Here is a 12627-nt window from a genome sequence, read left to right as displayed (position 1 = left end):
TATATATTCTGGATAAAGTTTTTGTTATTTAATGAAATTAATAAATGTTCCCACTACATTATTTTAAATGTACAGTAAGTACATTTAAATCACAAATGTGTGATCTTGCAGTCGTCATGTTTTACCTTCTTTTTGCTCAGTAAATTTTTTGATCAGAACTCTGGATTGGTGACTTTTTACTTCAGAAAAATTAAACAAATATTTCTAATGAAAATGTACATTGGTGGCTTTTTGTGTTTGATGTAATTCAGCAGTTTTCATTCTTGTTCTTATGTTTMTTTAATGTTTAGTTATTTTTGTTTTATTATATTTGACATCCATTATCCTTAAGATACGATACAGATTTTATTTGTAAAAGCTTAACATTATAGCATTACAGTCACAACCTACTACAGCTGATGATGTGACATTGCTGAAAAGGCATCAGCTTCTTGTCACCCAGAAAAGGAGAAGCAAGTAAAGAAAATGACCGAATGACTGAATGGTACATTATTGTGTCTGTTATATGCAACAACTTTATTTGTACACTGAGAAGACCCTCATGTTCAGGTTAGCAACTGTGGATTTTTACTACAACATAAGTTTTATATACTTATAATATGATCAACCTTTGTTTTATAAAAACAGAATCTTTGACCTTCTTTATGATTTATGACAGCCAAGCACAAACCATCTCACCCTGGTTGACTGTCAGGGCGCAGCAGCGTGTTGATCCGGTTCACAATCCAACTGAAGAGGCGGGCGTAGAGAGCTTTGCCCATGGCGTCCCTCACCTCCACCGCTTTTTCCACCGTGTTGGGCCTGACGATAGTTTCCCCTCGGGCCACAACGCAGTGGGACGTCAGGGCTTCCTGGAGCTCGTCTGAGCGGATACGCAACAGGGACGCCACTGACGGGAGGAAGACACGAAGGACAGGAACCAATTTTAAATCATTCTTTAATCGAATAATAAGAAACTACACATGTAACGTCTCCAAACGTGCAGCAAGGCAACATCGCATCAAATTACCAACCAAAACATGYGATTACATTTTGAAAGGATTTTATAAACCATGTGGTGTGCAATCTAATTATCTCAAAATGTATGTTTGCTAATGATTTTCTGTTTCTACTGATGTATAAATTGCTTTACAACAATGATGAGCTATTTTTATCTCCGCTCCAAATGGAGCTGCTGCAGAGCTGACTTCGAGCACAAAAAGAGGAAAGGGGAGGCGGGAGGAGCAGGAGGAAATCTTGCTGAGCTTTACGTCATCGTGCACCGCCTGCCTCTCGTCTCACCGTTCTCCAGGGCTGAAAGGTTGGTGATGTTGCTCTTGTCTGTTTGGTGYTCTGAGGCAACTGCAGAAAACTCAATGTCGCCGGTATTGAGGATTGCAGCCAGAATACTGTAAACACTTCCTAGCTCCTGCAAAACAAGACAGAATGAAGTTTGGAAAAAAAAGTATGTTTTCAAATGTTTAGAAATGGGTAAGAATTCTGTAATAGTTTCCTAAAATCTTTACAAATTAATTTAAAGAAGACATTTGCTTTTAAGTCCTTTTTCACATTTAAGTCATTCAGTTAGGGTCTATATAAAGTAGAACTGCAATGCTTTGGTCAAAATTTTTTGTTGTAACTCCACAAGCCCCCTTTTTAACCCCTTTTCTGAGGTKTGTCTCAGATCAACTTCTTTTGATTCTCTCTTAAAATCCAAAAGCTTCCAGTGCGGTTCATTATAGTTTTATAGCACAGATACAACTATATAGCATTGCTGGAATTTTTTATTTACAAATTAAATTAAAAAAGTCACCAAGTAAAGACTTGTCCATCCAGCCTTACATGTTGGAGCCAGAGTCCGACCCAGAGAGAGGGGAGAATGAAGACCACCAAACTRTAATTGGTAAGTCCATAGGGTTAGGGCTAATGGCTTTGCATGGTAGGTCTCCCTTAATTTTCAGCTSAAATGATAAATCTGCACCCTCAAAATGAATCTCTTGGTGCAGCGTGATGGTTGACACCCCATATAATCTACAGCAGGATAAGATGTGTCTTCCCCAGCTCTGCCGAGTGATTACAGGATAAGTGGTATTGACGTGCAGAGCCCAAGAGAAGTAGGTACTTTGAGGCTCATTAGCCCTTTACGATGTCAAAAGCCTGCTGCCTACATGTCTCTGCAGCTTTATGACACAAGCTCCAAATATGGCCACAGAAACTGCATGTGCGCCACAGTTGATGCTTATGTTATGTTATGGAAAATGTCCCTGATTATTTTAAGCTACACTGATTTCTATACATGATGTATAATACAGTGAGTGGGCGGGAGTCTGCATGAATGCGGATCAATCCTTCAGCTGTTTGCTCTGTATTCAAAGCAGTAGTTTATACCTCAAGGGTGAAGCCAATAACTTTGAAACACTGCTCCACTGCATCAAACTGCTCTTTGTAGGAGGCGTTGCTCACAATGTCAGGCCCTAATTTGATGGGTTCGTTACACAAATACCTGCGGAACAAAATAGAAAACGCAAAGTTCAGAGCAAGATGTAAAAATTCTGATGTAAACAAAAAGCAGCGCTTAATAGAAAGACTAGTGCCCCCTTCATGCTGGACGATGACTTTGCAACAATGTTTAAAAAAAAAMCAGCCAAACTAAAAGTTTTTGCAGGAACTTTGAGAGGTCTTCAGATGAGTATTAAGAACATAGGCTCCTCATTGCAGAATATGCTTTGGAGAGTGTCGGGCAAACATGAAACTTCTGTATCAAGATCGAGGTTGTTTATCATCATGGTGGCAGCCATGCTGACATAACAATAATGGAGGCCTTTTGCTCAAGGACCTTGTTTGATCAAAAAGAATTTAAAAGCTGGAGTGTCCGTGTGCCCACAACCTGCTGGCAGCTCTCCATATAAGTTATTGCAATGCTTTTGATGCTACTAAGTACATCGTATGCCACCTCTGCTCTTGCTGCAAACATTAGACACTCTTAAAGGGGCAAAATCCTGTAAAATCAACTTTTTTGAGTTTTATTTCATGTTAAAATGTTATACTCTCATACAAAAACATGCCCAAAGCCTTGCTTTGACTCATTCATGCATGTTTTATTGTTTTGTGTATGTTTTATGTGTTTTTTAATCATGAACAGCACTTTGGCCAACGGGGTTGTTTTAAAGCGCTTTACAAATAAAGTTGTATTGTATTGTATTTGAGAAATCCTGCAGCGTTTTTAGGCAGCGATGCTGAGGAGCAAAACGACAGGTGGGGACCAGAAACGCCTTTTGGTACCAGAAACACCCCTGGGACTTATCTTTAAGCCGAACTTCCTCATGGCGGAGCGCCCCCCCCTTCCCACACACCCCGCCCATGACTCCTGCAGGCTCTCGGTGAAAGTGAAAGTGAAACCTAACTGTCTGCTGAGCTCTCAACGTTAGTTCTCACTCATTGAAGCTCTTTTCAGATTAAAAATACCTTTGAGGAAATGTATTTTCAGATGCCAAGTACTGCATCGTGGCAGCAGCACCCCCCCCCCCCGCACCCCGCACCGAAATGGGTGAGACATAAGCGGAAGGTGGTTCTTAAAGAGACAGAGGCCAATTTCAAGGTGTTTAGAAAAGGAAGTGAGATGAGAACATAAGTTTATTTTCTATTTAAACATAAAAACAGCATTTTAATAACACCTAAAGGTGACATAGATGCTTTATTATGGTATAGTATTTAAATACATGCCTGAGAAACACATAATATTGGCCCTTTAAGATGTTCTCACCACGTGACTGCAATGACCAATCTCTATTCTCCAGGAATCAGTGATTATTGCACAACACTCAGTAACCCCCTTTATTTGTGTTTCATAGCAGAAGCCCTTGTTCACATCAGTGTCAGACCTGTTGGATGAGGAGGGAAGAAGGATGAATGTAGTCAGGGTTCTCCTTCACGAAAAGGCTGAAACTGATGGTGGAGGCTTAGACATCGCCAGTGGATATAAGATAGTTCTGCAGATTAGGACAAGGTTATGGAAGCAACCTATAGGGCAGACAGGGACTGGGGTAGTGCCAGGACAGGGTAAGGGGAGCATTTCAGCGKTGTAGTCGGATTGTTGTAGAAACATGGTGATAAAATATAGAGAATGGTAAAGTGCACAGGAGAGCATTTTGAGGGGGTGAAAAGTAGCAACAAAAATCTTGTTGGGTGAGGACCAAGAGTATGAATGCCATGACACCGAGGGAGGTTTTCCAACTTTAGAATGATACAGCCACTTTCCAGTGAGTTGTGTAGAGAATATAGCAGGGGTCATTATCCAGTGTGAAGGGGGCCTACAGTTTTGTCAAACTTACTTTGGTGTTTTGCTGTCAGAGAGCTTGTAGTGGGCAAGTTTCTTCCTGTCAGCCAGACCAGCATAAATGTAGTAAAAGATGTGGAAGTTCTTCTCTCCTCTGTGGAAACACAAACGCAGTTCAGAAATTCAAAATCCTTTAAATCATACACCAATGTTTTATGTTTCCAATACTTTTTCGCCCAACCGGCGAGCAGAAGTATGCATTTACTTACATTTTAAAGCTCGGCCACATGTTTAATAAAAATATAACTGATCATTTCAGGAGAAAAACAGCTAAATGGATTAAAGAAAACAAAATGACACTGCGATGTCTTAACAGGCCTTTTCCGATATTGTGTTAACAGAAATAATTCACACAGACAAACAACCCAAAGTGCCTCCTTCACAGAAACCATGAAATATTCAACATGTAATCCAACACAAGATGTGGACTCASCCTGCTTACCATCCCTCTAATAAGCCGAGCCCAACAACAAGCCAGAGAGAAGTGGCTGCAGACAATGTTTCCTACCAATTTGTCTGACCTGTGGGTCTCTTTCCCAATGAAATACTGTCTTTGAAGTTCCACTTGCTAGAAAACAATCTTTGATCAAACAAGAAATAGGCCTTCCCCTGCACTTGACCTGATCTGATCCCCAGACACCTGATAAGAGGAAAAGACAGAGTGACTGAAGTGCAGACTGAAGCCAAATGTCACCAGTTCCAAATGGATAAATGAAGGTGAAAGAATGAGACAGTCCATTACACGCTGATCTCAGCCGCTGGGTGGAAATATAACCTCTGTGTCCTTGTATGCCGACAAAACAGAGATGCTTTCAGTTTCTATGAATGTTAGAGCAGACAGAGGCTATAGAAGTGAAAAATAAAAACAAAGGAAGTGATATTTACATGGCCTGGTGGATGACTCTGGATTTCTCCAGCAGATACTCAGATATCTGTGCTCCAACCACCGTTCCGCCACAGGTGAACTTCATCTCCAGGTATTTGCCGAAACGGCTGGAGTTGTCGTTGATGACGGTGCAGGCGTTACCGAATGCCTCCACCAGACTGTTGACCAGCAGGATTTTCTCCTGTAGCGTTCGATTGTTGGCCTGAAAAAAAAAACGTAAAGAAACAAGATGCTACCTCAGTGCAGCAGAAATCATGATGCAGCCTTTTTTGCACACACTCACTGTTAGCCGACACTAAATTAAAGCAAATAGAAAAAAACATTTTCCTGTCAGTTAAGCTGCAAATCACGAGTGGCACCAGCTGGAGCGTCAACAGACTCATCACAGGAKAATCAAACTGCCAGAACTGTGCATTTGTAGATTCTGAATCCACTAAATATTCATTYAAAAACTCATTTTTGTGTTTCCGTTAGCCTGAAATGTAACATATAAATGCAAATGTTTTATTTATTTATGAAACACATTATAAAAAGAAGGTGTAGAATTAAATTATACGTAACAAACAACTGAATAATGAGAATAAACTATTTTTAAAATCACTTAAATTCCTTGTTAATCCAATGTTTTTTTTTTATCCAGTAGCATAGTTACTTTTTGCTGAAAATAATATTGCTTAAATAATCAACTGGTCTTTAATCAACAGAAGGCACTTAGATTGATGAAGAACAATGAAAATGACACACTAATGTTGTATCGACAGACTCACCTTTCCAAGTACTGTCAGCTGCTGCACCAACAGATGAGCGCTCTCTGTTTTTCCTGCTCCACTTTCTCCACTGATTACAACACACTGCACACAGGAAGTCACACGGATACAAATATGAGAAAAAAAACATGAGTGTTAATGTCAGGACTCTAAAAATCCAGAAGACTGATAAAGAACAGGTAAAACATGAGTACCTAATATTAATGTAACTAAAGATTCATTCTGGCACCAAATCAATTTAATTGTTTTAAGTTTAAAATAACAAATATTTTAGATTCTTTTTCAACAAATTGAATTAAAGCCATTTTATAACCAAATACGTTTCTTTTATTTTTAACATCAGCATTTTTGTCCTTGTATCAAACTCTAACTTAAAAGAGCTGAAAAAAGCTCATCTTACTGAAACGTATTTGCTTTGTTAGAAAAGCATTCAAACAAACAGAAAATACAAAGCAAAATACTGAAAAATGCAAAAACAGAACATTAAAAAAACAGCATAAGCATGTATTWGATTAGCTGGTTTCCATGGTGATTTGTGAAACGGATGGATTGGATGGCCAAATGGAGGAGTTGGATAATCTGCTGAAGATGTTGAAATGTGCAAATGAAACTGAAGTGCCCTGATTATCATCATGTTAGTCTGTGCCACAGCTCTCCAAAGAAACCTGATGAGAGTCCGACAGACATTATCTACAAGAAATATTTTGTTGAATGTGTTTGAACTGCTTTAAACATAAATTAACTGTTTATAAATAAATGTATATAATAATAATTAATATACATGAATTACATTAAAGTATTAGGGGCAGATTTACAACCACTCTGGTGACTTTCAGTATGAACTCAAAGCGGTAAATTGCAAACTCAAAGATCTTTAAACYTACTGGCCTAAATTTAACCAGGGATTACACATCCTTTGCAAACACAAATTAAAGATTTTGCAAATCTGTTTGATTCCGAAAGCCCCTGCAAAGCAAGAATTGCACTGCAAATTGCGCTGCTGTTGTGTTATAACAAATACATTACCTGATCTGTGTTGTATGAAACCATAGACTGATAGGCAATATCAGCCACTGCGAAGATGTGTGGAGGGTTTGCTGTGCGCTTGGCTCCGATGTACATCTTAGTGTACTATAAAGAGACGGAATTAACAAAAGGCAAAGGGGCGTGTTAAATAAAACAGGTACATAATGCATGTGAAAGGCTCAGTTCCTTTTCAGCTCTTGTAAAATGTAAACATGTGAATCGTGTAAAATATGTATGAAGGTCTGATGTGTCTCCACTGACCTGAGGAGTGTACATTTCCATTTCATGGAAAGGATTGACAGCAACCAGGATGTCCCCAACATAGGTGTAAATCTGACCTCTGCCGTAACGACTCTGGAGCTGGTCTGTGACCGTGTTCTGACAACAAAGAACAGAAACTTCTCTCTACATGACTRTCAGAGTAACATTACGAAAGAAAACTGGAGAAATGACCCCCCCCCCACCCCCCTTAAGTCCTGTCTCGAGTCAAAGCCTGACTTTTGCTTTGTCAATAAATTATTTTCATACACAGGTGATCAATTCTGCTGTCTGCTCACTGCCGTGTTCATCAACAACAGCTTGACAAATGGAGAGAAATATCCGCTGGCAACTGAGGCTGAATGTATCATTCAATACATCAATGCAGCACTCAGATTTGATAAATTGTTTCAGAGAAAGTAAAATAAAACATATTTATTGTAACAATGTGCGTTGATCAATCCAATAAGAATAGATTTGCCAAACAGAAATGTGCTGAGTTTCGAATTATCACCTTATATTTATTATAAACCTGCTGAGTCAGTTTAAGATGGACCTTAGATATTTTTTAGAGGGAACTGTTGAAAATATTTCATTATTTTTTCATGCTTGATATAAGAAAGAAAGGCTTCCCTGTTTTTTGACAAATAAAACAAAATTTTCATACAATATCTCTAAGAGCTTTGACTCATTTAAAGGACGTCCGTTGTGCCACAAGACACTTGACTTAAATTATTTAAATTATTTTAAAACATGTAAAAATAATCAGAAATTGTAATGCAAGTAATATGTTTAGGTTTAAGCCAGTAATTCATGCCATACTTTAATGACCTAAGTTTTCATGACATGCTGTTTATCAGCAGATAGAATGATTCAGAACAAGATTTGCTAACAACAGTCATTCTTAGATATCACTTTTGTTTTTCTTTGTGTTTTCCCTTGACCTACAATGAAATCTTGCTAAGATGACATAATAGTGTTTGTTAAACAGTATGTATGAGGCCTCAACCGCCTCGGTGAAGGAGAAGCAGGAGCAGAGAACAGGGGGACAGTTCAACACCTCTATGTTGTTCTCTGTGTTTCCTGTTGTTGCAATAAAACTCAGCTGATAACTCCATTCCATTTTCTTATAATGTTGATCAGAAGACAAACATTTACTTTATTTAATACTTTTTTTTATAAAATATAATTCATAAAAGTTATGCTTTACCCCCATTTCTATTTACCTCATCCAGAACTTCAAGTGTAGCGAGGTCGTCAACCTCATCGCTGTCGGTTTGTGATTTCATGTGGCTTCCTTTTTTTGTGTGGATACGTTCATGCCTGAGAATCCCAATAATGGTAAAATATTGTATAATTTGCAATTTAAAAACAGAATGCAATGATTTGGAATTTGTTTGAAACTTGCATAATATTGAAAAAAACAACAACATGGACAAATGCATTATTGTTGCATTTTATGTCAATAGCAACAACAAACAGTGCCRATATAATAATTTGTTGCTGAATGTTAGTGCACAAGTCTCTGATAAAAACCTTATTAGACTTTGTGAATTACAATTTTCTGCTTCTGATTTCCTCATTTCACATCTGATTAGCTGCTGGTTAATTTCCTGTCATGATTAAAACTAATTTCTGTTAAAGAAAAACATTATTCTGAAGAATAAGTAGCGACTTTGTCAGAATTTTAGAGCCACTATCCTGTTATTATTGAAGGTGCATCTTCATACATCACATATTATAACTTTATAATCAAAAGGTTTCAATTTTTTTAACAAATAATTTCCTTTAGGAACACATATTGTTTGCTTCCTTGGATGGCAAGTTTTAAACAAAGATGGTGGTATCTACATCTACACCAAATTATAGCTCAGTATTAAGAAAAATGTCTAAATTATACCCATTTTTGTGTTGGGAAGGCTGGTTGAAAATGTTCTAGCAGTTTATGAGACATTTTGCTAACAGACTGACAAGCAAACATGCACATGTACACACAGTTAGTTAAATGACAGCTTGCCTATCATGACATTGTGCAATATTCATGCCCAAAAATTTCAAACAAATAATTTGAACTACTTTGACAATAAAAGGCAGCATGTACTTTCTACATCAACCCACATAGTTGATGGTAAAAATCTGTGCGATCACAACTAAAAGAACTGGTGGCTGAACTAAAATGCTCCTACTGCAGGGGTAGGCCGTCGAGGCCATACACGTACTCATTACCTGTCATTACTGTCTGTACTTCTGTCTGTTTTTCCATGATGGCTTAAATGACAGAAACAGGATTAACATTGTACGGTTGTACAGGCAAAACACAACCTCCAGACCAGAGTACAGTCTACACAACTTCAACAGAGCTCACACAGGATTGAGTTGTTGTTTRCAGGAGTGTAATAGGGCTTATAAAACATCCAGGAAAGAGGGTGATTTGGATTATACTGCCTGCAAGGGCTGAGCAGTGTACTATATATATAAAAAACTAACACAAGGAGGGGGGTTAGACCTTTGTCTTTCATGAAGCTAATCTATCACACACTTTAAGGGGGATAGGGGAGATGCAGAGTTGAACACAATACCTTGTTTTTTCAATCACTCCCATTTGCTGGTTGAGATCAATGAGCTCCATCAATTGTTTCTGCAGGATTTTGTCCCTGCCAACCGTCTGTTTGATGAACACATGCTGGAGCAGGTCTAATACATTTGGTCTCAGCTCAAAGTCTTTAATCAGACATCTGCAATGTAGGAGAGGAGAAACATAGAGGCAGGGGGTGCATGGAGTCGATCATATTTACATTCAAACCATCAGCGCCAATGCTGCTTTTTCCACAGCTGAAGTGACACTTGCAGACACACTCACTTCGAGATAAAGTCATTAAAGTCATCTGACCAAAGCTCCGGCTGGTGGAGAGTGGGCGGACGGTTTCTGTTAAAGGGGGGAGAAAAAATGGAAAATATTAATAGAAAGATAAGATGGGATTTACGGGGGCTGAGAACAAAAGGCACACAGAGGAATGATGGAGTGAAATCCTAACACTGGAACGATTTGTCACCGAGGACGTCCAGGGGCATTTCTTCAGGCCGAATAAGACAATAACAAACCTGTACAGCTGGGTGGGATTGTCACTGATTTCAGATTTCTATGAAAGCTTTTCACACAATGAAAAATAAAAAAGAGAGTGTTTTAGCTTAAAAAGGAAGTCAAATGACTCACTGCTTTAAGTACCTTTTTTACAAGAGGGTTTCTGGCACATGGGGGGAGAAGTCACTGCTGCCTGCTAATGCATCCAGCCTTTCACACAACAACTCTGACAGCAATAAATGACTCTAATGAGAGGACATACATCTCCTGTTTATCACACAACACAGCAAATATAGACAGCAAATGTGCCGGGCGTTTATTTGGAGCCTGTTCAGCTAATGTTGTGACTATTAAAGTGTTTTCTTATCCTGCAGGGTTGTAAAGAGATGACTTGAGAGAAAGAGTCGTGCTACTTAATTACACAGCTGGTTTGGGGTTTTTAACACYTTCAAGAGGCTAGGAGTAATGTGTAWACAGTTACAATTAAATATTGTACACGAGAGTTTACTGATGAGAAATAGGGTTGGGCATAATCGTAACGTGTGCAATTAATCGTCAGAAAAATTTTAATYGATTATTTTTTGGCACTTGACAATTAATACGATTAATGTCACCAGGCAGATTGACTAGATATTTCCCCGGTCAGTCCACTCGGTGCTCCTCTCCGCTTCAAATATAATGAACATAAAAACAATAAATTCTGAAATTTATTTATCTAGCAACAAAATTTAAAATTTGATGTATAGCCTGAATGTATAGCCTGTCTGTAATTTTGACAGTTTGGAACAGATTTTTATGAAGAGCAAATCTTTCCAACTAAATTGGTCATGTGACCAGGACATAAGGGTGTCCAGGGACTTAATCGTCAAATGAATCTTTATCGGCTAAATACCACAATTAATCATGATTAATTTTTTTGCCAATATCGCCCAACCCCAATGAGAAATGGTCATTTTATCTCACTAAAGGGAATTGTGCACAAAATGGAAAGTGGATGTTCCGTTTCTTTCACAAAGAAAAGTTTCACCAAGTAAACAAAAGCATAATTATGAGTTTGACTTCATTATAGGCATACAGTAGCAAAATATTACATCACCTGTTACATTACATAGATTTTCTATAGGGTTAAGGTCAGGCGAGTTTGCTGGCCAATTAAAAACAGGCATACGATGGTCCTTAAACCAGGTACTGGTAGATTTGGCACAGTGTGCAGGTGCCAAGTCCTGTTGGAAAATGAAATCTGAATCTCCATAAAGCTGGTCAGCAGCAGGAAGCATGAAGTGCTCTAAAACTTCCTGGTAGACGGCTGCGTTGACCCTGGACCTCAGAAAACACAATGGACCAACACCAGCAGATGACATGGCACCCCAAACCATCACTGACTGTGGAAACTTTACACTGGACTTCAAGCAACGTGGATTCTGTGCCTCTCTTCTCTTCCTCCAGACTCTGGGAGCTTGATTTCCAAACAAAATGCTAAATTTACTTTMATCAAAGAACATAACTTTGGACCACTCAGCAGCAGTCCAGTCGTGTCTTCAGCCCAGGCAAGATGCTTCTGACGCCGTTTCTTCCAGAGTGGCTTGACTCCAGGACTGCGACAGCTGAAACCCATGTCTTCATCCGTCTGTGTGTGGTGGTTCTTGAAGCTCTGACTCCAGCTTCAGTCCACTCTTTGTGAATCTCCYCCACATTTTTGAATGGGTTTTGTTTCACAATCCTTTCAAAGGTGCTGTTGCTTGTACACTTTTTTCTACCACATCTTTTCCTTCCMTTCRCCTCTCTATTAATGTGCTTGGACACAGAACTCTGTGAACAGCCAGCCTCTTCAGCAGTGACCTYTTGTGTCTTGCCCTCTATTTGCAAGGTGCCAACGGTCGTCTTTTGGACAACTGTCAAGTCAACAGTCTTCCCCATGACTGTGTTGCCTACAGAACTAGACAGGTAGACCACTGAAAGGCCTCTGCAGGTGTTTTTAGTTAATTAGCTGATTAGAATGTGGCACCAGGTGACTTTAACATTGAACGTTTCCACAATATTCTAATTTTCTAAGATATTGAATTTGGGATTTTTATTATCAGTTATAATAATCAAAATTAAAATATATAAACATTTGAAATACATCAGTCTGTGTCTTATGAATGCATATAATATACAAGTTTCACTTTTTGAATAGAAATATTGTAATGGAAAAAATAACTTATCTTCCTTCCTTCCTTGGTGCTAATGACATGAAATTTTCACCAGATGTCGGTAACAACCCAAGTGATCCATACATACAAAGAAATCAAAC

At 38.6% G+C, this 12627-nt stretch overlaps 1 protein-coding gene across 1 annotated transcript in view; it reads right to left on the bottom strand.

Moving 5' to 3' along the window:
* myo3a (myosin IIIA) overlaps positions 1-12627 on the bottom strand; it is a 54313-nt gene that overhangs the window by 8442 nt on the left and 33244 nt on the right. Inside the window, exons 8-19 of the mRNA XM_014005398.1 lie at positions 10113-10178; positions 9832-9987; positions 9479-9520; positions 8479-8575; positions 7256-7372; positions 6995-7099; positions 5969-6052; positions 5201-5403; positions 4311-4409; positions 2368-2482; positions 1282-1408; positions 679-889 (exon numbers count right to left, since the gene is read on the bottom strand). Of these exons, the coding sequence (XP_013860852.1) occupies positions 679-889; positions 1282-1408; positions 2368-2482; positions 4311-4409; positions 5201-5403; positions 5969-6052; positions 6995-7099; positions 7256-7372; positions 8479-8575; positions 9479-9520; positions 9832-9987; positions 10113-10178 (1422 nt within the window). The remainder of the gene's footprint in view (positions 1-678; positions 890-1281; positions 1409-2367; positions 2483-4310; positions 4410-5200; positions 5404-5968; positions 6053-6994; positions 7100-7255; positions 7373-8478; positions 8576-9478; positions 9521-9831; positions 9988-10112; positions 10179-12627) is intronic.

The sequence above is a fragment of the Austrofundulus limnaeus genome, unplaced genomic scaffold (assembly GCF_001266775.1).
Source record: "Austrofundulus limnaeus strain Quisiro unplaced genomic scaffold, Austrofundulus_limnaeus-1.0 Scaffold30, whole genome shotgun sequence".
In the NCBI taxonomy this organism is placed as follows: Eukaryota; Metazoa; Chordata; class Actinopteri; order Cyprinodontiformes; family Rivulidae; genus Austrofundulus; species Austrofundulus limnaeus.
The sequence above is the reverse complement of the archived record's forward strand: the minus strand, read 5'-3'. Positions and strand labels throughout refer to the sequence as shown.